At 43.8% G+C, this 27,969-nt stretch overlaps 1 protein-coding gene across 4 annotated transcripts in view; it reads left to right on the top strand.

Moving 5' to 3' along the window:
• Positions 1-27,969, top strand: part of RNF220 (ring finger protein 220) — a 739,925-nt gene that overhangs the window by 599,838 nt on the left and 112,118 nt on the right. For 2 of the 4 annotated variants that reach the window (XM_030206266.1, XM_030206265.1), the window contains one exon: positions 13,385-13,428. In XM_030206266.1, the coding sequence (XP_030062126.1) occupies positions 13,385-13,428 (44 nt within the window). Of the gene's footprint in view, positions 1-13,384; positions 13,507-27,969 lie in introns of all 4 variants that reach the window. The other 2 variants (XM_030206264.1, XM_030206262.1) reach the window with 1 other exon arrangement.

Raw genomic sequence — 27,969 nt, 5'->3', positions numbered from 1 at the left:
ATATACCGCCTTTCTGAGGTTTTTGCAACTACATTCAAAGCGGTTTAAGTATGTTCAGGTACTTATTTTGTACCAGGGGCATTGGAGGGTTAAGTGACTTGCCCAGAGTCACAAGGAGCTGCAGTGAGAATTGAACTCAGTTCCCCAGGATAAAAGTCCACTGCACTAACCACAAGGCTACTCCTCCACTAGCAACATTCCATGTAGAAGCCTCCCCTTGCAGATCACCAATGCGGACGCGCAGGCTTCTGTTTCTGTGAGTCTGACGCAGGACGTCAGACTCACAGAAACAGAAGCCTGTGCATCCGCGTTGCTGATCTGAACGTCAGACTCACAGAAACAGAAGCCTGCGCAGCTGCGTAGCTGATCTACAAGGGCAAACTTCTGTTTCTGTGAGTCTGACGTCAGACTCACAGAAACAGAAGCCTGCGCGGCTGCGTTGCTGATCTGCAAGGGCAGGCTTCTACATGGAATGTTGCTAGTGGAATAGCAACATTCCATGTAGAATCTCAAATAGGGAAAGGGAAATGGGACTTGATATACCACATTTCTGAGGTTTTTTGCAACTACATTCAAAGCGGTTTACATATATTCTGGTACTTATTTTGTACCAGGGACAATGGAGGGTTAAGTGACTTGCCCAGAGTCACAAGGAGCTGCAGTGAGAATTGAACTCAGTTCCCCAGGATAAAAGTCCACTGCACTAACCACAAGGCTACTCCTCCACTAGCAACATTCCATGTAGAAGCCTCCCCTTGCAGATCACCAATGCGGACGCGCAGGCTTCTGTTTCTGTGAGTCTGACGCAGGACGTCAGACTCACAGAAACAGAAGCCTGTGCATCCGCGTTGCTGATCTGAACGTCAGACTCACAGAAACAGAAGCCTGCGCAGCTGCGTTGCTGATCTACAAGGGCAAACTTCTGTTTCTGTGAGTCTGACGTCAGACTCACAGAAACAGAAGCCTGCGCGGCTGCGTTGCTGATCTGCAAGGGCAGGCTTCTACATGGAATGTTGCTAGTGGAATAGCAACATTCCATGTAGAATCTCAAATAGGGAAAGGGAAATGGGACTTGATATACCACCTTTCTGAGGTTTTTTGCAACTACATTCAAAGCGGTTTACATATATTCTGGTACTTATTTTGTACCAGGGACAATGGAGGGTTAAGTGACTTGCCCAGAGTCACAAGGAGCTGCAGTGAGAATTGAACTCAGTTCCCCAGGATAAAAGTCCACTGCACTAACCACAAGGCTACTCCTCCACTAGCAACATTCCATGTAGAAGCCTCCCCTTGCAGATCACCAATGCGGACGCGCAGGCTTCTGTTTCTGTGAGTCTGACGCAGGACGTCAGACTCACAGAAACAGAAGCCTGTGCATCCGCGTTGCTGATCTGAACGTCAGACTCACAGAAACAGAAGCCTGCGCAGCTGCGTTGCTGATCTACAAGGGCAAACTTCTGTTTCTGTGAGTCTGACGTCAGACTCACAGAAACAGAAGCCTGCGCGGCTGCGTTGCTGATCTGCAAGGGCAGGCTTCTACATGGAATGTTGCTAGTGGAATAGCAACATTCCATGTAGAATCTCAAATAGGGAAAGGGAAATGGGACTTGATATACCACCTTTCTGAGGTTTTTTGCAACTACATTCAAAGCGGTTTACATATATTCTGGTACTTATTTTGTACCAGGGACAATGGAGGGTTAAGTGACTTGCCCAGAGTCACAAGGAGCTGCAGTGGGAATCGAACTCAGTTCCCCAGGATCAAAGTCCACTGCACTAACCACTAGGCTACTCCTCCACTCATTCCACCAATAAGAGCCAACCTCTTGATTGCCCGATACTTGGCTCACTTCTGATATTGTGATGTCATAAGGGAAATGGGACTTGGTATACCGCCTTTCAGAGGTTTTTGCAACTACATTCAAAGTGGTTTACATAGTCTATACAGGTACTTATTCGTACCTGGGGCATTGGAGGGTTAAGTGACTTGCCCAGAGTCACAAGGAGCTGCAGTGGGAATTGAACTCAGTTCCCCAGGATCAAAGTCCACTGCACTAACCACTAGGCTACTCCTCCACTCCACTCTGGGATTTTTTTTTTTTTTTTTTTTTTTTAATATTAGAACAATATGGTTTGGGGGCTATTATTTAGATCTGGTAAAACTTTTATATACCGCTCCGATTTTTCTGATTAATGGTCAGATATCAATGAGTTTTATGCTTTGGGGAGGGGTACGAGATCGGGATGCCAGCTGTCTCCTCCTTTGTTTCTTCTTTCTCTGGAGCCATTGCTTATTACATTGCAGGATGCTGTCTCTGTTCAGGGTCTGCATATTGGGAGGGAGAAGGTACGTTGTATGGCCTTTGCAGGTGATCTACTCTTATTGTTAACTAATCCTAGGCAATCCTTGTCGAATGTTTTATCAAGTCTCTGTTTTAATTGTAGATAAATCGGAGGCTATGCCTCTTGGAGGTTACTGAGACCTTTCCTCTTAAAGTAGAACACAGGATCAAATACTTAAGAATTTATTTAACAACTTCTGTAGCGGGAGCTTATTCTGAAAATGTCACAGTTTTGATGAAGAAGACAGGATATTTTGGCTTTATGGACTTCATTACCGTTAAGTTTGAGAGGTTGCATAGTGCTTTTCAAAATAGTTCTACTTCCTAAGCGGCTCTGTATGATAAAGACCTTTCCGATGTATTTAACCAATAAGGAACTCAGTCAGTTTTGTAAAGTGTTACGGAAATTTCTTTGGAAGAAACTTTGGACTACGTAACAATTGTCACTTCATCTGGGGTGGGGCAGACTGGTTTGTCTGGATCTTTGAAAATATAATGTTGCTTATCTGATGAGACATTATGGTGGACTGGATAAAGGGTACTCAGTATTTTACTCCATTACCACTGGAGCAACAATTGATGGCATCTTTTGTACATCTTTTGTCCTATTTACATGTTAAGAAACCTCGTCTTATATTTCCCACTCATCGACATCTGCTTCTGAAATCTGTGCGGCAAGGCTGTCACTGGATTTGTCGGAAACCTGAAAATTTCACCACACACTACAGGGTAATAAAAGACCTTGACCCAGATGCCTGGAAGCTGTATTTCAAATGATGGTATAGAAGATAATGCAGAACAATTTCAGGATTGCTTATCGTCAAGTGAAACATGTCAATTCCATGGATCGATTGACCTTGAATGAAGATATGGCTGATTTACTCTCTGAAACTTGGACTGTATCACAACAGCTGGTGTAAATTTTTATCAAAGGAGTCTTGATACTTTCCAAGTACCCTGGGACTGTGATGCTTTGGCTTCAGCATGGACTGCAGAACTTTCATCTAATGAGCACACAATGGATGAGTCTTCGTCATCTTATGAAACCTGTTAGTCACTAATCGGGAAAGAATTCTATCTAGGAGCAAAGCTTTTACTACGGATGTTTGTGGCTCCGTGCTGCACCTTCCGGGCAGGAATTTCAAGTACAGCGTAGTGCCCTTTGTGTTAATTCTCTCCGGCCAATTTAAGAAATATGTTTTGGTCTTGATAGAATACAACTTTTTTTTTGGAAAAGCATCAGTGGCATATTTATATACATTGTTGCATAAACGAATACCTTTATGGGCGGATATACAGTTGTTTTCCAATTTTGACTCTTTGGGACTCAGGAAAGGAACTAATTTTCTACTGAAAAAAGCCGTTCTGGCTAGGAAATGCATATTGCGGAATTGGAGGCAGCCGCAGTCTCCATCTTTGAGTGGAGAAATGAAATGTATCAGTTACTGAAATTGGAACACTTGGATGCTAAGAAGGGATCAGCGAAAGAATGGAGGATTTTTCAACAAACATGGTCTCCTGAGTGGGAAGGTCTCTCATAGGGCTCGTAGTTATCTCTTGAATATGTAAGGCTGTGTCCTGGTGTGTCAAGTTTGAAATGGATTGGGGTTGTGGGGGGGGGGGCACTGGTAAGGATTTGGGGTAACCTGATTTAAGGGGATTGGGTGTTAGGGTGGGTAGGTGTATTATTATTATGGGCAGGTGATCCCATTTATATTCTTTTGTTCTATGTTTGGGTTTATGGTTTGGGGTGGGGAGAAAATGTGGTATAAAATGAGAAAGGGGGACGGTTTGTATCTAGTTCTCTTGTATTTTGGTCTATTATGGTTGATTCCATCTTTCTAATTAAAAGGATATTTAAAAAAGAGAGAGAGAGAGAAGTTGCGTCTTAACTGCATGTCTGTAGAATTAGACATGGACTATCTGGTGGAGGGACTGAAACCTGATCCCTTAAAAGGTGAAGTGATAAACAATATGCTAGCCTCCACAGATAAACATGTGGTCTTGAGATTGCCAGATTCATTGCCATTGAAACAAAGTTTGTACCTGGATTCTCTGAAATATGCTCACATATTAGAGAACTGTTTGAGCAGGAAAACAAATTCATTTGGTGACCTGAGAGGCATGGTACAGTTCTAGATGAGGGAGGCTCCAGTATTGGAATTCTGTGACGCCACTGCTAATCTTATGGAACAGTGCAGTGCTAGGGGCATGCCTCTTGTCATAAAGGAAAACCACTTGCATATGCATCCTGAGCATTGACAGAAGTGGAGTAAAACTATGCCTAGAGTAAGGGCTTCTAGCCATCGTTTATGCAATGGAGAGATTTCATACTTTTATCTATGTTAGACAAGTGACTGTTCAAAGTGATCACAAGCCTTGGTCTCTGTCTTCAAGAAATCCCCCACGCCTAAACAACTACAGAAAATGATACTTCAACTTTGGGCATATGTACCAGGAACTGAGGTGGTCATTCCTGACACATTAATCTGGGCTTTTCCACTGGCGGCCCAGTGTAGATTACAGTTTGAGATTTTCACGGAAGAGTTGACTATCACCCAAAGATTGTGCTGATGGCAGCGCCTGACATGATAAATACTCTGCAGCCAGCTGGAGAAAGTGATGAGGTCCACCAGATCGTGAATCTGGAGAGGATGGCCCAGTGCTGATGAGTGGAGTTTAAACATTTGATGAATTGACTATCAGACGGCCTGATTTACAAAAGATGGCGACTGTATGTTCTGGCCGGAGCCAGGCAAAAATGCTTGGAAGAGTTGAAAGCAAGTCGTATTTGGTATCGGATGCATTCAGTGAGCTGCTAGGGAGATACTTTTCTGGCTTTCCATGAATCGTGAAATTGAGAACTTTATCCAAAAGTGCTATATATGTGCCAGGATCCAGTCTGACATGGCCTGAGAAGCTCTACAGTCTACGCCCTCACCTGGCACCTGCTAAGCCCTGGCAAAAGGTGGGACTTAACATGTTTCAGTTCAAGGAATTTGAGTACCTCCTAGTGGTGAAATATTTAAGCCATTATTTTGATAGCAAAAAATGCAAAGGCATTAACTATTACCTTAAGAGGCGTCCTACATGTCATGATATTCCAGAAGAGGTGTTTAGTGACAGCTCTCCATAAAGCAACAAAGAGTTTGCAGAACTTAGACATATGATGTCTTACCCCAGATAGCCTCAGTCAAGCGGGAAGGCAGAAAAATGCTATCTGAACAGCAAAGAACATTTTACAGAAAGTTTCAGAGGCCCGAGTTGATCCATTCCTGTATATATTGGATTGGAGGATACCCCATTTGAGGCATGGGGTCCAGCGATGGACCCAGACTCTGTTGCCTACTGTGAATGCTCTGCTTAAGACTCTTATCACAGATGACTCACAATTTGTTAGAGGCAGCCGAGAATAAACAGGCCTATTATTGTAATAGGAAGGCCATAGAAAGGCCAGCCCTGAAGAAGGGCAGACCATCTGGATCAAAATTGATGAGAACAGTGACTGGAGGAAGGCAGAGGTTACGAAATAACTCCCACATAGCACGTTCTTGGTCAAGATGGAGGATGGGTCAAAACAGAGAGGAATGATCAGACATTCTACTGAGTCAGGAGTTCCCAATTGGAATGAAAGATCTGGATTGTACTACCAAGGTAGGGGCACCTTCGGTTACTAACAAGCAAATGTACCGCAAAACTCTGACCCACTATAAAAGAATACTCCAACCGGAAACACAAGACACCCAGAAGCCATGCATTCTCCAGTGCTTGGTCTGCAGTCACGGCACCAGCCAGGGCATGTTTTGGCTGAATTGTTAATTGACCAGCCCGATTTAAATAGAAAGTTTGTTAAAGAGAGGGAGATGTGACAGGTCATGCTACTTATGGAAGTCTCTGTAATCGCTCAAGGAACTGGAGCGTGTACCTGGGTAGAATACCTCACTTACTGTTGTTGATGTGCTGGAAAATAAAGCCAGTTGTTGAGACAGTTTAAGTAGCCTGGGAGAGTTTCAATAGATTACAACTTCTAAGGGATTTATTCTCCTTAACGCCCATTGTTTGTTTGCACCTCCAAAATAAAACCTATTAAAATTGAAGCCTCACTTACCCACATAATGGAGAAGCTAGAAGAGGACGTGGTGCCATGTATGTGTGGAAGCTGCCAGGATTGTGCTGTTCATTTTAGCTATAATGGCTGCTCCCGCTGCTTGTGCCGGCAGATCCTCGCGCACTCCTGCAGGTGCTGTAGAAAAGGCTCTATGTCAGGAGATCGTCTTCTAAAATACCACCAGAACTGAGCACGTCCTGACCTGGATGTCTGAATTCCGATCTCCACATTCTATGAAAAATTGGTCTGTGTGCATAAGAACGTAAGAATAACCATACTGGGTCAGACCAATGGTCCATCTAGCCCAGCATCCTGCTTCCAGCGGTGGCCAATCTAGGTCACAAATACCTGGCAGAAACCCAACTAGTAACAGAATTCCATGCTACCAATCCCAGGGCAAGCAGTGGCTTCCCCAATGTCTATCTCAATAACAGACAGTGGACTCCAGGAACTTGTCCAAATCTGTTTCAGATACAGTAACCACCGTTACCACATAGAAACATGACAGCAGATACGGGCCGTATGACCCATCCAGTTCTCCCATCCTCAGTAATCACTAACTCCTCCTTTTCCTAACAGATTCCACGTGTCTGTCCCACGCTTTCTTGAACTCTAACAGTCTCCTCCATGACACCTCCACTGGGAAACTATTCCACACATCCACCACCCTTGTCATGTAAGAGTATTTCATCAGATTCGTCCTAAGCCTATTTCATCTTAACTTCATCGTTCATTCGAATGGTTTCCTTCATTTGAAAAAGGATCTCCTCCTGTACATTAACGCCACTGAGGTATTTAAACGTCGCCATTATATCCTTCGACAACAAGTTCCAGAGCCAGGTATTTGTGACCTGGGTTGGCCACTGTTGGAAACAGGATGCTGGGCTTGATGGACCTTTGGTCTGTCCCAGTGTGGCAATACTTATGTACTTTTCTTTGAGTGAAATATTTCCTCCTGTTTGTTTTAAAAGTATTTCCGTGCAATTTTATTGAGTATCCCCTGATCTTTTTCTTTTAATGTCCTTATTATCTTCCCCATCCTGCGCTCACTCTGAAATTGTAACCCGCTTCAAAGTTCTTGTGATGTATTTTACAAACAGTAGAATAGTAAATGACGGCAGATGACTATTAGTTGGCCCTTCATTCTGGGTACATGAACATACAGATTCCCAATATTAAACTAGTACCAAATCTCCCCACCCCGCCCACTGTGTTTTATCTTCCCTTTTCACCTTGTTCTTTATATCTGCCCCAGACACATTCATGGTCGGCTTGTCATTCCATGTCAAGTGGTCTGGTGGTCCCTGCGCGAAGGCTGCAGTATGGGGTCAAACAAATTACTATATCTCAGTAAGTATTGCATCGGCGAACGTAAAACTTTACCAATGTTTATTGGGTACATGTATGAATGTTCACAGAAAATTTCATCGAAATCCGTGATGGTCACGCAGGGACCACCAGACCACTTGACATGGAATGACTACTAAGACAGTTGTATCGCTGATATTAGACTGGTTACCTAGTTTAAGGTATTGCTGTCAAAGCAGTATTAATGGCCTGTGTGTCAGTGTTTTGAATTTAGCCTTCCAACAGGAGTAATGTAAAACATTTTTTTATTCAGTCGTGTGATAAAGCCGAGACATGCTGCAAAAAATAAGGGAACATTAGAGGCAGAACTGGGTTTAGAACCTGTCGGATTCCAGGAGGTTTATGCTTTACACACACTGATCTCCATTTCTTTTGCCAAAGGTTTTACAAAAGAGAAAAGGGTACATATTTGGATATTTTAATATTCTAACTGAATTAACTATCTTGTGATTTCTGTTTTCATCAATTCTACATGTTGTCTGTCAATAAAATGGTCAGTTTCCCATTATTCCTATTTTGCCTAAAATTCTATAAGCACAACATGGCGAGCGTCTCGGTGTGTAACCTTTACACTGCATAATGGGCGACTCTCAGCCCTGCTGTAAAGGGGGATCCTTCTGATGCGCAGATGTTCTAAGCTCCAGCGTAATAATTAGGCATCACAGGATAGCCGGCTTTAGTGCACGGGAGAGCCATACTGCCTCTTCCCAGCTGCTGGATCAGATCTCTGTTTTATGTCAGCTCTGGGTTGTCCTCCTCCTTCTCTTCCTCCTCCTCGCTCTGGTCACATGAGTACACGAGAGAGGGATTTCTGGGCTAATTATGGGATGATTTCATCCATCACTATTAATTAAGCCTTTTTTTAGCCTTTTGAGTGCCACCACCCCCTCCTCTTTTGGGATGGTGCTGCTCCAGCTCCTTCACACTGGATGTGATGGGTAAAGTGTGTTTGCAGTATAGGCAAGACTGCTTGGCCTGTAGGAACGGAAGGGGAGTTGGGCTTCCAGGTGTGTTAGCTTTAAGAAGTTTTTTTCATAAATGATCAGGTTTTGCAGGCTGTAAATAATTATCAGAATTATGAGATTTCACTTTCAAATCAGTTGGTTATGCATTTTCCTCTATTTATTTATTAGGATTTATTTACTGCCTTTTTGAAGACATTCACTCAAGATAGTAGTACAATAAGAATAATCATTCGTGAGCAATAGACAATTATGGCAGTAAAAATATTCAAATAATACAAAATATGGCATGGAGGGGCATAATCGAACGAAAACGTCTATCTCCATGGGCGTTTATCTCCGAGAACGGGTCCGTGAAGGGGCGGACCGAACCGTATTTTCGCAAAAAATAGACGGCCATGTTTTATTCGACAATTTGTGAGCTGGGGGTTTTTGTTTTTCAGCGATAATGGAAAATGAAAGCGCCCAGCTCAAAAACGAATAAATCCAAGGCATTTGTTCGTGGGAGGGGCCAGGATTCGTAGTGCACTGGTTCCCCTCACATGCCAGGACACCAACCGGGCACCCTAGGGAGCACTTTTACAAAAACAAAAAAAAAAGGTAAAAGAGCTCCCAGGTGCATAGCACCCTTCCCTTGTGTGTTGAGCCCCCCAAATCCCCCTCAAAACCCACTGCCCACAAGTCTACACCATTACTATAGCCCTAAGGGGTGAAGGGGGGCACCTACATGTGGGTACAGTGGGTTTGGGGGGTTGCACGACTAATAAGCATTAAGCAGCGCAATTGTAACAGGTAGGGGGGGGATGGGCCTGGGTCCACCTGCCTGAAGTCCACTGCACCCCCTAACAACTGCTCCAGGGACCTGCATACTGCTGCCAGGGAGGTGGGTATGACATTTGAGGGTGAAAATAAAAAGTTGTGAAACATCATTTTTTTGTGGTGGGAGTCAGGGGAGGTCATCCCCGATTCCCTCTGGGGGTAATCTGGTCATTTAGGGCACTTTTTGGGGCCTTATTCGTGAAAAAACAGGGTCCAGGAAAAGTGCCCTAAATTCTAGCTACAAACGCATACTTTTTTTCCATTATCGGCGAAAGGCGCCCATCTCTGTTCGGGTGATAACCACGCCCCAGTCCCGCCTTCACCACGCCTCCGACACGCCCCCGTCAACTTTGTACACTTCCGCGATGGAGTGCAGTTGAAAACCTCCAAGTTCGGCTTTCGATTATACCGCGTTATTCGTTTTTGTGAGATAAACGTCCATCTCCCGATTTAGGTCGGAACTTGGGCGTTTTTCTCGTTCGATTATAAGCAGGATAGTATACTAGTTACAATGTCAACACAATATGTAATAGAACATTTTAATTGACAGTGTAGGGTATAAGCAAAGATGGAACATATAGGTAGGTAAGAGAGTAAGAGGAGTTAAGAGAATAAGGTGACTAAAGAAAGTTGCACATGAGGTCAGAGAAGTGATTAAATATTATCTCAGCTAGGGGAGGAGTGGATAAACATGTCCTGCTGCAGTAGGTGCAGCCTGAGTCACTCCTTGTGTGTGTGTGTGTGAGAGTGAGACTAACAAGCGACGTGACCACATCACACCATTTTTGCAAAAACTTTATTGGCTACCAGTACAATACAGGGCTAAATTTAAAACTCTGTGTCTGATCTTCAAGGCCCTGAAAGGCAATGGCCACGAGTATCTGAAGAATAGGATGAACCGCCACACACCGCCAAGGACACTAAGGTCCTCCCAAGGATTTTCACTAACCACACCCTCTCCGAAAGACATTACACGATGTGATACAACCAAGCGAGCCTTCTCTGTAGCCCCCACACTCTGGAATGCATTGCCTGAAAGCCTCCACTTGTATTAACACTTGCTCCGATTCCCCAAATCCAAGCAACCTTCAAGAGCTGCTTCTACTATTTGCGACAGCTACGCCGCCTCTCTCCTTACTTCGAGAAGGTAAATCTTATCCCAGTTGTGCATGCCATGATAACATCAAACCTGGATTACTGTAATGCACTCTACAATGGTCTGACTACAAAGGGCCTGCACCAGCTCCAATTGATTCAGAATGCTGCAGCAAGAGTAATATTTCTTCCATTAAAGGCCTGGTGGAAGAGCCAAGCTTTCACCTGCTTCCTGAAGTAGAGATAGTCTTGTGTTATCTCTACTTCAGGAAGCAGGTGAAAGCTTGGCTAGTAGAAGCAGCTCTTGAAGGTTGCTTGGATTTGGGGAATCAGAGTAAGTGTTGAATCTAACTGTATTCCAAGGTTCCTGACTTGTGATTTGAGGGGGAGTTCATACTTCCCAAAAGGGATTTTGATGTTAGGGACCCAGACCATAAGAAGCCTCTAAAGCTGCTGTTCCACCTCCCCTAATACATAATGTAAAATAGCCTTGGCTTTTCTAGAAGGTATACTCCATTAAGTGAGGCAGCAGGTATAAATGCCATCTCCGAATGTAGATGCTATTTTAATGAGTTCTTCCTTTTGCATTTTGTAGTTCTTTCCCATGCTTTTTATTTTGTTTGTAAACCGCTGTGATCTGTCCGTCAGCTTCAGCAGTATATCAAGTCTTGAATAAATAGAGTGCTTAGCAGCCATAGAAAATGGTTCTAGCTCTGCATACCATGCAAGGGACCCAGAAGAACAATCGATAAACAAAGCTCAAGATGAATTATAAGAAGGCTTCCAAGGGACCCAGAATAACAATATAAGAGAGCATCCTGGATTTAGAAGGTTGTATCATTTGTGACTTACCAGCCATACCAAGTGCATCTCAGGCTGGTCCTGCACTATCCCTGGACTGTGCAGTTTCCAGGATGACTACCATGAATATGCATAAGAGATTTGCATGCAGTGGCAACAGTTCAGGTCTTTAGGGTATCCCTGATAAATGTGCATGAATACCACCTCCATTTGTAAGTCAGTCTGGCTCATTGTTATCCGTTAGGGCAGCCGCAACCTAGTCAGGGTTTCAAGATTTCCACAGTGAATACGCTAAGATCTAATTGTACAAATGGAAGCAAAACATGCAAATCAATTTCATGCATATTCATTGTGGAAATGTTGAAAACCCGACTGGGTTGCGGAGGACCATGGTTGCTCACCCCCTGTATTAGGGATATCCTGAAAGCCTGACCAGTTTGCATCCATGAATACCATTAAGTCTCGTGCATATTCCAGGACTGACTTGAGAAACAGATTTAGTCGGGGGGGGGGGGGGGGGGGGTAGTGTCTGGTGCCCTTCCTTCATCCCCTGGGATTAAGTGCATCACCTCTGTAACTCAGGGGTGCTGGAAAACAGTACAAGCTGTCCCTACAGTCAGAAATAAATTGCTAAATTGAAACATGGTTAACACAACATCCAGACCCTCTTTCTAGAGTATGGTAAAGTTTTGCACTTACAACACAGTCCGAGTATTCTCAGCATCCTCTCAAACAGTTACTACATTAAAATCATATTTAAGGTACAGTGAAGTGTAGCTACAGCAGGGGCGTAGCCAGACTTCGGCGTGAGGGGGGTCCAGAGCCCGAGGTGAGGGGGCTCATTTTAGGTCCCCCCCCCCCCCCCCCGGCGCCGACAACCCTCTCAATCACCCCCTTCCCTCCGCTAACCCTCCCTACCACCGCCGTCGCCTACCTTTGCTGGCGGGGGACCCCAACCCCCACCAGCTGAGGTCCTCTTCTTCTGGTGCAAGGTTTCTTTCTGTTCCTGTGAGTGTGGTGTTGTGAAGGACGTCACACTCACAGAAACAGAACAAAGCCTTGCACGGAAGAAGAGGACCTCAGCTGGCGGGGATTGGGGTCCCCCGCCAGCAAAGGTAGGCGGGGGAGGGGGGTCGAGAGGATCGTCAGCAAGGGGGGTCCAGGGCCAAATCTGCGGGGGCCCAGGCCCCCATGGCTCCCATGTAGCTACGCCACTGAGCTACAGATAGTGCAGATGTACTTCCTAACGAGGATATGCAGTTAATAATGATTACTGGTTTAAAGCCTTTATAGTGTGTGAGGTTGAAGACTGACTTCACCGCATCTTGTGTCTTTCACCAAGTCTAGTGCATCGCTGCTGTAAGCTTTTTGGAGCACAGACATTTAAAAGTGAAATAGCTTGTGCAATATTATGCACTATGTAATATGTATTAATATTCCTCCCCTAGGGAAAGTGCAGGGTTTGAGATCCATCCACCTTTAAGATGGAGGTTTCTGGAAACGACCAACAAAGCCCATTTTTTCAGTATCACAAGACAGTATTCCAAATGCACATTGAAGTGGATAGTTCTTCCGCTTTTTGCAACAGAGAAGACAGATCTCAAGATGTTTAGAATGACCGTACGCTGTCTGCTGTTTTAAAACTTGTTCATTTTGTAAATATTCCAGCAAGGTCCTCCGTTGATGATAAATGTGCATTAGCAAAACTGTCAGATAGTATGCAAGCAATTCTTGTGGGGATTTTCTTCTATAGCCCAAGCTTTTGTTGTCTTTTGATCCGGTTTTTGCTCTGTGTATTATTGGGAGGGTGGGGAAGAGACGGATCAGTTGAATGCTGTTTATTCCATTCTACTCTCCCTCTTTTGTGTGTTTTTTTTTTCATGCAGCTCGGATTGGGAAAATGAAACGGAGGAAGCAAGAAGAGGGCCAGGTATGTCCGCTCTGCGGTTGCCCTCTGTCCGGCTCAGAGGAGGACATGAGTAGACATGTGGAACAGTGCCTTGCCAAGGTAGAGGTGCAGCTGGGCATTGCCCCTGTCAGCCATGACCCTTTTCTTTCACTGCTCCTCTTTTCCCTCTGTCTATGAACAGCCTAACAATGCTCTTCCGTCACTAACACCAGTCAGCCACAGCCAGTGATGCTCTGCCATTTCTAAAGCTTTTAGAGGTATTTTCACTTCCTGCTCAAATTGGGGAACTTTCACTGCTTCATTTTGGCTTTCTTTTCTTGAAAAAAAAAAAAAAAAGCGACTCCCAAAAGCAGCAAATAACTTTTTTTAAAGGGTGAAGGATTAGAAATCTACACAAAAATTTTTTTTTTTTTTTTTTGGTAGTACCTTGCTTGGAATACTGTTAGAAAAGTACCCTTTCCCTTTCTCTGGGTGTACACTAAAGGTCAGATCATTAAAATATTTTGTTTTGGATTTCCTAAAATGAGTGTACTACTATGTTTTGAGGGAGGAACTGAAGGACATGCATTTCATCTTCCTTGACTTTGAGTTACACTTGTTGAAATGACACATTCCAGTACGTAGCTTCCCACTATTCCAGTACATGTGGGGGATAGTTTTGTCCATCAACCAGCAGGTGGCAATAGAGAACTGAAAAAAATGAAAGACACATCTCTGTTGTCCAGCTCCTCAGTATTTTCTATCTCCAGCAGGTGGATGGACACACATTTCAGCCTCTGGTTCTGAGTGGCTTGCTCCTGGTCCAGTTGGTCGACTGGTCCCCAATTGAGCTTCGTGGGTGGCTTGAGTCTGCAGAGTCATATCAGGAGGTCCTGTGAATTTACTTTTTACTTCTTCCCTCCCTTCACCCCTCCCCTGTTTCCTGTGGAGCTCTTTTTTTCCCACAAAACAACCTTTTTTTATTTTTATTATTTTTAAAGAAAGAGGTTTGCTGGACAGAGTATCAGTCCTGAGCCTTTCTCATCTGTGGTAAGACTTGTGGAGACTGTGAGCTAGTTGGGGGAGGGGGGGTGCGGACCAGCCGGCAGTGCTGACTAAAGTTTGACTCCAAACCGCTTGGAAAACTACAAGTTCTACGTGGTGCAACAGAGAGATCCTGACTCACCACTTTAGACATTTTGTGCTGTGCTGGTGAGAGGGGTGAATGGCGACTCACACGGAGGAAGTTAAGCAGTGTTCCCGCTGTGGGATTTGTCAGCTGTGCAATGCATGCAAGCTGAAAATCCCGCAAGACGTGGAGGAAACGGCTAACGACAGCAGATCTTCGGATATGGCGCAGCATCCGAATATGCCACGGTGTTTGTGCTCTCCAGCAGGTCTGGTGTGAAGTTTGATGCAGGAGAGCGCGGGAATGGCTGACTGTGAGGAGCAGCCTCTGACTGATCATGCACTGAGCACAGCTGCCATTTTACAGCCTCAGGGCTCGACAGATCATTCATCTGCATCGGGATTTTTATTTCTTCCAGAGTTTATATTGCTCTTACATAAGTACATAAGTAATGCCACACTGGGAAAAGACCAAGGGTCCATCGAGCCCAGCATCTTGTCCACGACAGCGGCCAATCCAGGCCGAGGGCACCTGGCAAGCTTCCCAAACGTACAAACATTCTATACATGTTATTCCTAGAATTGTGGATTTTTCCCAAGTCCATTTAGTTGTGGTTTATGGACTTGTTCTTTAGGAAACCATCTAACCCCTTTTTAAACTCTGCTAAGCTAACCGCCTTCACCACGTTCTCCGGCAACAAATTCCAGAGTTTAATTGTGTGTTGGGTGAAAGATTTTCTCTGATTTGTTTTAAATTTATTACACTGTAGTTTCATCACATGCCTCCTAGTCCTAGTATTTTTGGAAAGCGTGAACAGACGCTTCACATCCACCTGTTCCACTCCACTCATTATTTTATATACCTCTATCATGTCTTCCCTCAGCCATCTCTTCTCCAAGCTGAAAAGCCCTAGCCTCCTACTATGTTAGTCTTTCTTCATAAGGAAGTCGTCCCATCCCCGCTATCATTTGTCGCCCTTCACTGCACCTTTTCCAATTCTACTATATCTTTCTTGAGATGCGGCGACCAGAATTGAACACAATACTCAAGGTGTGGTCGCACCATGGAGCGATACAACGGCATTATAACATCCTCACACCTGTTTTCCATACCTTTCCTAATAATACCCAACATTCTATTCGCTTTACTAGCCGCAGCAGCACACTGAGCAGAAGGTTTCAGTGTATTATCGACGACGACACCTAGATCCCTTTCTTGGTCCGTAACTCCTAACGTGGAACCTTGCATGACATAGCTATAATTCGGGTTCTTTTTTCCCCACATGCATCACTTTGCACTTGCTCACATTAAACGTCATCTGCCATTTAGCCGCCCAGTCTCGTAAGGTCCTTCTGTAATTTTTCAGAATCCTGTTGCGAGTTAACGACTTTGAATAACTTTGTGTCATCAGCAAATTTTAATTACCTCGCTAGTTACTCCCATCTCTAAATCATTTATAAATATATTAAAAAGCAGCGGTCCTAGCACAGACCCCTGAGGAACCCCACTAACTACCCTTCTCCATTGTGAATACTGCCCATTTAACCCCACTCTCTGTTTCCTATCCTTCAACCAGTTTTTAATCCACAGTAGGACATTTCCTCCTATCCCATGACCCTCCAATTTCCTCTGTAGCCTTTCATGAGGTACCTTGTCAAACGCCTTTTGAAAATCCAGATACACAATATCAACTGGCTCCCCTTTGTCCACATGTTTGTTTACTCCTTCAAAGAATTGAAGTAAATTTGGTCAGGCAAGATTTCCCCACACAAAAGCCGTGCTTACTTGGTCTCAGTAATCCATGTCCTTGGATGTGCTCTGCGATTTTTTTTTTTTTATAATAGCCTCTACCTGAACATGTATACTCTGGAAGAAAGGAGAAACAGGGGTGATATGATACAGACGTTCAAATATTTGAAAAGTATTAATCCGCAAACTAACCTTTTCCGGAGGTGCGAAGGCGGTAGAACGAGAGGACATGAAATGAGATTGAAGGGGGGCAGACTCAAGAAAAATGTCAGGAAGTATTTTTTCACGGAGAGAGTAGTGGATGCTTGGAATGCCCTCCCGCGGGAGGTGGTGGAAATGAAAACGGTAACAAAATTCAAACACGCGTGGGATAAACATAAAGGAATCCTATTCAGAAGGAATGGATCCTAAGGAGCTTAGACGAGATTGGGTGGCAGAGCCAGCCGGTAGTGGGAGGCGAGGATAGTGCTGGGCAGACTTATACGGTCTGTGCCAGAGCCAGTGGTGGGAGGCAGGGCTGGTGGTTGGGAGGCGGGGATAGTGCTGGACAGACTTATACGGTCTGTGCCCTGAAGAGGACAGGTACAAATCAAAGTAGGGTATACACAAAAAGTAGCACATATGAGTTTGTCTTGTTGGGCAGACTGGATGCAGGTCTTTTTCTGCCGTCATTTACTATGTTACTATTTTCCCCAGCACCAATGTCAGACTCGCCGGTCTATAATTTCCCGGATCTTCCCTGGAACCTTTTTTAAAAATTGGCGTTACATTGGCCACCCTCCAGTCTTCCGGTACCACGCTCGATTTTAAGGATAAATTGCATATCACTAACAGTAGCTCCGCATGCTCATTTTTCAGTTCTGTCAGTACTCTAGGATGAATACCATCCGGGCCAGGAGATTTGCTACTCTTCAGTTTGCTGAACTGCCCCATTATGTCCTCCCAGGTTTACCGTGAAGTCAGTAAATTTCTCCGACTCGTCGCTTGAAATACCATTTCCGACACCGGTATCCCACCCAAATCTTCCTCGGTGAAGACCGAAGCAAAGAATTCATTCAATCTATCTGCTATGTCTTAATCTTCCTTGATTGCCCCTTTTACCCCTCGGTCATCAAGCGGCCCAACCGATTCTTTTGCCGGCCTCCTGCTTTTAATATACCGAAAAATGTTTTTACTATGTTTTTTTTGCCTCTACTGATATCTTTTTTTGGTTATCCCTCTTGGCCTTCTTTAGCTGCACCTTGCATTTGCTTTGACACTCCTTATGCTGCTTCTTGTTATTTTCAGGCCTATTTACGGAAGCAGGGACAAAGTTGCTGTAAGGTGGATCAGTTTCTCACCCCGCTGCCCCTCTGGCTCCTAAGAGATCTCATTTAGACCTCCAGGAGTGGGCAGATGAGGCTGATAAAGCTATCTCTGCTTCTCCCTCCTTATCAGATGTTGCCTCGGTCTATTCAGAGCAGGGGCATAGCTATGTGGGGCCACGGGGGGCATGGACCCCCCCCAGATTTGGCCCTGGGCCCCCCGCCGGCAACCCTCCCCCACCGCCGTCAGGTACCTGTGCTGGCGAAGTCCTCTTCAGCGCCGGTCTCTGGGTTGGCGCGCTGCAGCTGATCTGGATGGAAGGATTCTGTTTCTGTGTGAGTCATCATGACGTCCACGTTCCTGCGTGCACGTAGGACGACTCGCACTGGATGGAGACTAGGATTAGCCTAGTGGTTAGTGCAGTGGACTTTGATCCTGGGGAACTGAGTTCGATTCCCACTGCAGCTCCTTGTGAGTCTGGGCAAGTCACTTAACCCTCCATTGCCCCTGGTACAAAATAAGTACCTGAATATATGTAAACCGCTTTGAATATAGCTGCAAAATCCTCAGAAATGCGGTATATCAAGTCCCATACTGTCTCCGGCAGATATTTGCAAGGCAGCAACACAGTCAACTCTGCATACTTTGCCAAGTATTGCAGGGTGGACATTGCAGCGCGCTCAGAAGCCAGTTTTAGAGCTTTGGCCCTTAGGGCAGCAGCGCCGGGATCCCACCCACTCTAGGAATTGCTATTGAACATCCCTCAGCTTCTGGATTAGTGGGAAGCTGCATAATGAAAGGAGAAAATAGGTCTTACCTGATAATGTTCTTTCCATTAGTCCTTCCCACTGTTCCAGAGGTCCACCAGAGGTTTCTGAGATGTTTAGTCGGTGTGAAGTAATGGGTCAAATAATGACTCTCACCTTGCACAGTGCTTCCTGTGTATCTCTTGTTCTCTACAAGTTGTCCAGAGATGAGAGGTCCACACATGTTTGCTTGTCTGGTTAGTATTGAGGTAATGAGTCGTTTAAGGATATTGTGTTCTGAGTTTCTCCTTACTGCTTGTCTACGTAAATACTAAGGAACTAGACTGGAATGCCAAGAGAGATGTCGCAGTTCAGTTTTCAGTTCTTTATCTCCACCTGCTGGTTGATGGACATAACTATCTCCCCCAGATTCTGGAACAGTGAGAAGGACTAAGGGAAAGAAAATGATCAGGTAAGACCTAATTTCTCCTTGATGGTAGTTTTGACAGTGGAACTTTTTCTGGTCTTCCCAAGTGTTGCAAATTCTCAGTTTTAGAAAATTTCATTGCAGAAATCAAAATCTGAAACTGCCTTATCTTGTTTTACTACTTTAAAAATCAGTCCCTCAGCCCTGAGGAATTGGGTTCGACTCTCACTGCAGTTCCTTGTGACCCTTTGCAACCCTCCATTGCCCCAGATACAAAGGCTTAGTTTGTGAGCCCACTAGGGACGGACAAAGCACCCACATATAATGTGTACAGTTCTGTATACGTCTAGTAGTGCTATAGATATGATTAGTAGTAGTAGTAGTACTATACATTGTTTAAAAATTTGAATTGACTTATTAATAAATATGCTATTTGTGCTATAATGAGGCATTGACGTGTTTGTGAGGATTTCCAGCCTATAGAGAGGGTGCCATGGAAAAATAGCGTAGACAAGAATATTTTGTAAACCACCCAGAAGGATTCCAATGATGCGGTATATCAAATTGCAATAAACTTGAACTTCTCAAGATCTTCCATATTGGACAGCAGCTTTTGTTCTGAGTTGGCTCTTTAATAAAATCCCAGTAGTTGCAAAGGTGCTTTGTAGAGGTACAGATAGAAAAGAACTTTCTTGAAAATAGTTGAGTTTGGCTAAATGTTTGGTTGTGTGGAAAACTTTAAGCACCCCTGGTCAAATTGTATGTTTTCTGTTGACAAGCAGGATTGAGTTAGGTACTCAAGTGGTGTGATGACATTGCGTGTCGCTGGGACAGAACAGCTTTCCCAGAGCTCAGAACTTGGTACAAAATTCTAAATATGCAAACCATTTCCACGCGCAGTGTTCTCAGTCCCCTCAGTTTTCTTCTTTTTTTTTTTTTAACACTGCTACAGGCACATAAAAATTAAGCTCTTCCATAGTTGAGAGGCTTTTTTGCCTATGTTTCTCAACATTGTGTTTAATCATTTCTTCCACTGGATTATACACACAAACGTTTTGAAAAACATTGTTGTTCACCTGTAAAAGATGTTTTTCACAGACATTAGGATTGAGCAGTTACACCGAGGTGGAACAGTTAAGAGTATCGCGGTCATTCCTCTGCCCAACAATCTCTTCAGTTCTGCCAAACCTCTCTTGAGTTCTCCAAATTCATCCCAAGTTTATTTGGTAATTGCTTTCTAGGTCAACAAGGAAATAGTACTTCTAGCTTTCTGCCCAAAGCCTCATAAGAATCCACACGGGAGAGCCCACCGCACTCTGGACTGTAAGTGGACTCTCATTGTCTCAAAAGAACTGAATCCATCAGAAACTCTACAGAGCTATTTTGTCCACTTCGACCTAATTATAAGTGGCATTCTAGCCATCAAAAGGACTTCAACTAATTGACTGGCATCATGAATCCAGTTCTGTAATGAGCAAACTGGTTCCCCTCTCACCTCTGAAACAAAATCTCATCAAATTGGAGCCACTGCAGCTACTATGACCCTTCTGAAGACTCCTTCACTGGATGCCGTTTGTAAAGCAGCTACGTGCTTCATACATGTATTTATTTATAGCATTTATATCCCACATTTTCCCACCCATGGGCAGCAGGCTCAATGTGGCTTACATCAGTCTGCAAAAAACATACATCAATGTAGCTAACAATCGAAATCAATGAAGTAAAGAGAAACAAGTAACAGCAAAGGAGTGGAAAAGGAGAAAGTGTAATAGAATTCAATATGTCGTAATGTCTGCAGCAGTTCAGAAGTTAGAGATGCTAGGCGGGTCTGCAGCGTAAGCTTTCCCAAATAATAGGGTCTCTAGAGACTTTCGGAAGGCCAAATGATCTTGAATAGATTTTACAGATTTTGGTAATCCATTCCACGCGTGAGCGCTAACATAAGGAAAGGTGGATGCGTAGGCGGTTTTATACTTAATGCCACAACAGGCTGGGTAGTGAAGATTCAAGTACGTGCGTGACGATCTGGAAGAGTTTCTTTGCATTACTGATTGGACTGGTCTGTAATTAGACCGTGCATTTGTCTGAGATATGCTGTTCTGTTTGTCAGTGTGATATTGTAATTCTTTGATGTTCAGGCTGGTCCTGAATAATGGAGCAGTACATAAAGAGATGAGCAGCCCCTGAGCTTCTTAGTTACCCACTTGTGAGCCTGACTCCTTCCTGCTTGTTGATAGAAAAAACATTTTGCTTACCTATAAGAGATGTTTTTTGGAGATAGGGTTAATCGAGCACATAATCCATCTCATCTCCTGAAAGTTGTTATGGAACCAACTTTGAAGCTGAGGAGGCCACTGTGTGTGGGAAGGGCTGTGTATGCTCAGAAGTTTACACTAAGCTCTGAACACTGGAAGAGCTGTTACAGGCTACTGACATGTTATCGTCACCCACTTCTGTGCTTGATCAATCCTGCTGTCAATAGACAACATCTGTTACAGGTGAGCAGTAATGCCAAGTAAACAGAAACTGATATAGACTGTGTATGGAACAAAGTTAAACATGAGAATATGAGAGTAGCTATTCTGGGTCAGACCAATGGTCCACCTAGCCCAGAATCCTGTTTCCAACAGCGGCCAAGCCAGGTCACAAGTACCTGGCAGAAACCCAAATCGTAGCAACACTCCATGGCAAGCAGTTTAAAAGAAATGAATATGGAATGTACAGGAGTTTGTACGTCTTTCTATTTAATTTATTATTGCCTTTTTTTTTTAATTGTTAATAAGGCCCAAGTTGCTGATTGATCAAAGCCTTAATGAGTCATTCATACGAATGCAGCTCCACGGTACAACAAATACTTTGACACTTAACCTCTCAAGGCTGTTATTCTTCTTTCTGCTTTCAACAGTCAGTGGCTTCTCTAAGCAACTGTCTGAGAATTTGAAAATGAAGGTAATTCACTCTTTAAAAACAGGGTAAGGCTTTAAAAATCTGTAAACGTTTCCAGCTATTTCAGCTGTCGGTAAAATTGTTAAGAAATGGAAGCTACTTGGAACTATTAAAGGCCAGACTAGGATTGGAACATTTATTTTATTTATTTATTTATTTATTTATTGCATTTGTATCCCACATTTTCCCACCTATTTGCGGGCTCAGTGTGGCTTACAATACATTGTGAATGATGGAAATACAATTTGTTACAGTACGATTGTGGGTTACATTGTGAAGAGTTATGGGAAGACAAAGTCCAAGTCAAAATATCATTTGGGGAATAGAACAATGGAATGTAACAATGGGGAAATGATAGGACAATAGAACAATAGCAAGAGAACATTAGGGTGTAACAATTTTATCTGTGGGTAGAGTTTTAAGTGTGGTGAAAATACGGGGGAAGAGAACTCAGAAGAGTGTGTATTGATGCATTTCTATTAGTGTGTATGGACTTCATGTGTTTTGATCCTTGCAATAAATTTTCTCAAAGAGATGAGTCTTCAATAGTTTGCGGAAGTCGGTTAATTTGTAGATCATTTTCAGGTTGCGTGGTAGTGTATTCCAGAATTGCGTGCTCATGTAAGAGAAGGTTGATGCGTGCCGTACTTTGTATTTTATGCCTTTGCACTTAGGGAAGTGGAGATTGAGGAAAGTTCGGGACGATCTTTTAGCATTTCTGGGTGGCAGGTCTATTAAATCAGACATGTATGCAGGGGCTTCACCGTGAATGATTTTGTGAACTAAGGTGCATACTTTAAAAGTGATACGTTCCCTGAGTGGGAGCCAGTGTAGTTTCTCACGTAAGGGTTTTGCACTTTCGTATTTTGGTTTTCCGAAGATGAGTCTCTGGCTGCTGTATTCTGGGCTGTTTGAAGTTTCCTCAGTATTTGCTCTTTGCAGCCTGCGTATAGTGAGTTGCAGTAGTCCAGATGACTGAGTACGAGTGATTGCACTAGGCTGCGGAAGACGGATCTTGGAAAGAATGGACTTATTCTTTTCAGTTTCCACATGGAGTAGAACATCTTTTTGGTTGTGTTGTTCGCGTGAGTCTCAAGTGTTAGGTGGCGGTCAATAGTGACTCCAAGGATTTTTAAAGTTTCTGAGATTGGCAGATTTAGTTTAGGTGTGTTAATTTATTCGTGTTGTATTGGGAGGTAAGTATGAGGCATTGAGTTTTTTCTGCGTTCAGTTTCAATCGGAATGCATCCGCCCAGGTGTTCATGATGTATAGACTTTGGTTGATTTCGTTGGAGATTTCTTTAATGTCTTGTTTGAAAGGAATATATATCGTTACATCATCGTGTTATATGTATGGGTTAAGGTTATGATTTGATAGAAGTTTTGCCAAGGGGATCATCATTTAGAAATATTTCTAACTAGGAAAAAAGGCCTGTTTCTGACACAAATGAAACAGGCGCTAGCAAGGTTTTCCTCGGCTCCCCTGCAGCTACCCATGTCCAGCGACCCTCCTCTCTCCCCTGCCCCCCCTGCAGCCACCTATGTCCAGCGGCCCTCCTCTCTCCCCTGCCCCCCCCCAGCCACCCATGTCCAGCAACCCTCCTCTCTCCCCTGCCCCCCTCCAGCCACCCTTGTCCAGTGACCCTCCTCTGGACATGGATCAGCTGTGAGGCATGCCCCCCCCCCCCCGGGTTCTGAAGTTGACATCATAATGGCTACGGTGATGTCAGCCTGATCTACGGAGCCTAGCAGACCAACTCTGAATGAGCCACGATCCCAGGCAGCAAGTCAGAATGTTGGAGGTGAGAATTATTATATTTATTTATTTTTATTTATTTATTTGTTACTTATATCCCACATATTCCCACTCATGCAGGCGCAATGTGGCTTACAGAGAATTAAATAAGAGTACAAACTTAAAAGCTTAGGCAAGCATAAAAGGAGCAAGTAGGAGGGGAGAAACTAACAGCATGAACTAGGCAGGGTAAGGGACAAGGGATGCATCAATCAGCATGGTAAGTTGAGGGGTAAGTCTTAGCAAAGAGGAATGTCTTTAACAACTTCTTAAAAAGGGCATGGTCCACTTGAGCTTTAAGGTGACGAGGTAACGTGTTCCAGTGTTTGGGACTCCAATAACGGAAGGACGAGGCGAAGATTTTCTTGTACTTGACACCCTTACAATTCGGAAAATGGAGGTGGAGATAGGACCGAGCAGCAGGGTTGGCATTTCTAGGCGGAAGGTCGATCAAGGGGAGCATGTAATCCGGGGCAGCCCCATAGATGATTTTATGTGTTAGGGAGCAGATCTTAAAAGCAATGCGCTCCTGTACAGGCAGCCAATGAAGTTTAAAGCGCAGGGGTTCGGCGTGTGCAAAACGCCTTTCTCTAAGGATGAGCCTCGCCGCAGTGTTCTGAGCCGTTTGGAACGTTTTCAATAAGGAGGCCTGGCAACCCACATAAATACCACTACAATAATCCAGATGGGATAGGACAAGCCAGTGGACAAGGGTACGAAACAAGTCTCTGGGAAGGAGGTATCTGATGCGCCGAAGCCTCCACATGGCCTGGAACATTTTTTTGGAGACCAAGTGTACATGATCAACCAGCTGGAGATGTGAGTCCAGATGCACTCCTAAAAGTCGCAGGCTGTTGGCAATCGGGAGGGCAGAGCCCAGAACTGGAAGCATTGTGTCAGATACATGAGCGTGCGTGGACGAGAGGATGAGACAATGAGTTTTTTCCCCGTTTAGCCTGAAGCGGAACACCCTGGCCCAATGTTCTAAAGTGGAGAAACAGGCATCTATGAGGTTGGCAACTTCTGATACTGTGGAGTGAAAAGGGATGTAGACTGTAATATCATCCGCATAGATGAAAGGGTTGAGGTCCAGGTTTGCAAGTGCTGTGGCTAAAGGCATCATCATAATATTAAATAGGGTAGGCGAAAGGGGAGAGCCCTGAGGGACCCCGCAGGAAGCATTCCACGGTTCAGAAGTGTAGGAGTTCACCATGACCTGGTAGGACCTTGAAGTCAAGAAACCCTTGAACCATTGCAAAACTGGCCCTCCTATACCAAAAGAGTCCAGTAGATGGAGCAGGAGTTCATGATCCACCATGTCAAAAGCGCTAGACATGTCAAATTGCAGCAGAAGAATCTTCCGTCCAACAGATAGTTCTCGTCGAAAGTTAGATAAGAGGGTGACCAGGACAGTCTCCGTGCTGTAATGAACTCGAAAACCTGATTGCGAATGGTGGAGGATATCAAAATTAGTCAAAAATTCGTTGAGCTGAACATTGACCAGACTCTCCATCAGCTTGATAACTAGAGGTATCGAAGCCACTGGGCGATAGTTAGAGATGACATCTGGCTTGATCTTTAAATTCTTTGGGATTGGAGTGAGAAGGATGTTTCCATGACCTGGCAGGAAAAATCCAGCGCTTAACATATAGTTGAGGTAACAAGTCAGATCTTTGATGTAACATTTTGGTGCGACTTTTAGGAGATGGGTTGGACAAACATCTAATCTACAGCTTTTATTTGTGAATTTACGTAAAGCAGCAGCCACCTTATCGGGCAACAGGCGATTGAATTTGATCCAAAAGCGGTCAGCAGGGCAAGCACCCGAAGGCACGGCCAAGGATGCCAGGAAGTCGTCCACATCAGAGAGGCAGCTGACGGTTGAAGACCGCAAGGTAAGAATTTTCTCCTTGAAGTAAGATCCAAATTGAGTAGCTGAAGGAGGATCAACACTGGAGCGTTCAAGCTTGCGAGTATCTAGAAAGGTGTTTAGCAGCTGATATATCTGTCGGATGTCCCGGCCAACCGCCTGCATCTTAGATGAAAAGTAGGTGTGCTTTGCGAATCGGATGGCGTATTTATACTTGCGGTGACTACTTTTCCAGGCCTCCCGAGCCAGATCAGATTTGCATTTACGCCAAGTTCTTTCCATACGTCGTACCTCACATTTCAAAGCTCTAAGATCTGTTGAGAACCAGGGTGATAATCTACGAATGTACGAGGATTTGAGACGCAGAGGTGCAATTGTATTCAGCACAGCATTGCAAGTGTGGTCCCAGTCAGAGAGGTAGGTGGACGAGGATGGTTGCAGATCCAAGCCGTGACTATAGAGAGACCTCCAGAACAAGCTGGGGTCGATGACACCTCTGGTGTAATATTGGTGAGTCTGACGAGGCTGGAGGGGACCTGAGGTTTGCCAACGCAGGGTGAACTGTAGCTTAAAGTGATCCGACCAGGCCGTTTCCAGCCAGCCAATATCATGAACAGAAAAGTTCAGATCATCTAAAAATTTAAATGAGAGGAGGTCAAGTGAATGACCCTTACGGTGAGTTGGACCAGAGATAGGACATTCAAGGTCACAAAGGTGGAGAAAATCCAGGAACTGGGATACTTCTGGAGAGGTGGGATTATCCAACTGCTGCCTGAAACTTAGTCAGATTTGCAAAACAGAATGCACAGATCACTGCAAATGAATTGCTGAAGTTCAGTGGACAATAGAGTAAATGTCCAAAGTATGGCATTGATTTGCACAGTAATGAACAGTATTTGAGAGTTGTCAGAAGGATTCTGCAATTTTTTTTTTACTTATTGAAAATTGTACTTAATAAACGAGCAAAAAATGCTTGTATGGAAAAGAGCACTGATGAGAAAAACATTTTAAAACACAAATTTAGAATACAGAAAATCAATATATCATTGTGCTGAAGTCCACAACAAGGGGAGAACACGCCAATCCCTATATGCTAAAGAAAAAGATAAAGAAATTACAATCTCAGTCTACAAATAGGAAAAGAAAGCAAGCTGACAAAATATCAAAACTCGAAAACTCTACATAGAAGGAACTATATCAACGGACTTTGAAGAGTCAGTAGCAGATAAGGCCAGTGGACGATTTGCTGCTAAGAAAATTATGAAGACTCACAGAAAGCATAACTCATTTACAAAGGAACTTAAGAGCAACTCCCAACTGAAGAGCCCCAGGACACAAGGAGAAATTCTTTACGATTCTTCTGAGTCTTACAATTAAGAAACAATTCCTCTCTGTATTTGGGGAAAAAGTATATAACAACCAGTCTCTATCAGATTCCAGAGCCCAAGGTAAGCTAACAACGTCGCTGAAGTAGCCAAATCCATATCCGATGACTCCAGAATATCAGAAATATTGAACATTGGAGATGGCAATTTTGGTGGGCTGTAGTGTTATGCAGGCTTGACAGTTTTGTCTCTAATTTGAGTAAGTTTCTGCCCAGTTTTCCATAAGGTCCAGACCTGTTTTGACTTTGTCCATTATTTCTGTGATATCGTTGTTGAAAGGTATCTGTGTAAATGAATGGGTTAAAACCCACGATCTCTAGTTTTTTTTTTTTCCCCCGAGTGGAGCCATCAATACATTGAACAGTGTCAGTGATATAGGGGAGCTCTGTGGTACCCCATACTCAGAGGTTCAGGATGTTGATAGCTGGTTGGACATCTTTACAATGTAGGATCTGGTCTTTAGGAAGCCATTGAACCATACTGCCATGTGATGAGCAGGGTCATCAGTGTTGTGTGACCTACTCGATTGAACGTACTTGACATGTCGAGTTGCATTAATAGTATATTCGAACCTTTTCTTATTAAGCTTCTGAACTTCATTAACAGAGTGATTAATACTGTTTCAGTGCTGTGTTATGGTGTGAAACCTGATTAGGATTGAGGATTTTGTTAGGTATTCCATTAGCTGTTGTCTTACTTATACATGGAATTCAAAGTTTGTTTGTTTTTTTAATGTGCAGTGCAAAAGCAGAAGCTTTAAAATTTAGCTTCAGAAAAAAATGCTTTTGCACTGCATATATAGAAACTTTTCAAAGGCCGTATTAAAGTCCATGTATTCGTGGCGATTTTGAAAATGATAAAACATAATATGTGAAATTTGGGAGGTTTTTGATCGATGATTGGTCTAAAGTTCAAGACGTTATAGTTCTTGGAACAACCGGTGATTATGATTGGACGTGGTTTAAAGTTCTTATCATTCTGTAGCTTTTAGTCTCGACTTCAAGGCTTTTTATCCTCCATTTTTTACGATATATGAAAAATACATAAATATAATTGTGAAGAAACATTATTGTGATTTGAAGTGAGTGTACACTCCAATGTTTTGTTTAGTTCCACTAATTCTTTGAGGAGGTTTTGTTCTTTGGGTTTATCAAGCACAGTGCACTGCTTGTGGATCATATCAGCCTCGCCTGTGTTGAGATCTCTTATCAGGTGGAACAGGAAATTCTGT

Source organism: Microcaecilia unicolor, chromosome 6, assembly GCF_901765095.1.
Source record: "Microcaecilia unicolor chromosome 6, aMicUni1.1, whole genome shotgun sequence".
NCBI classification, from domain to species: domain Eukaryota; kingdom Metazoa; phylum Chordata; class Amphibia; order Gymnophiona; family Siphonopidae; genus Microcaecilia; species Microcaecilia unicolor.
This window is presented reverse-complemented; position numbering and strand designations above follow the sequence as displayed.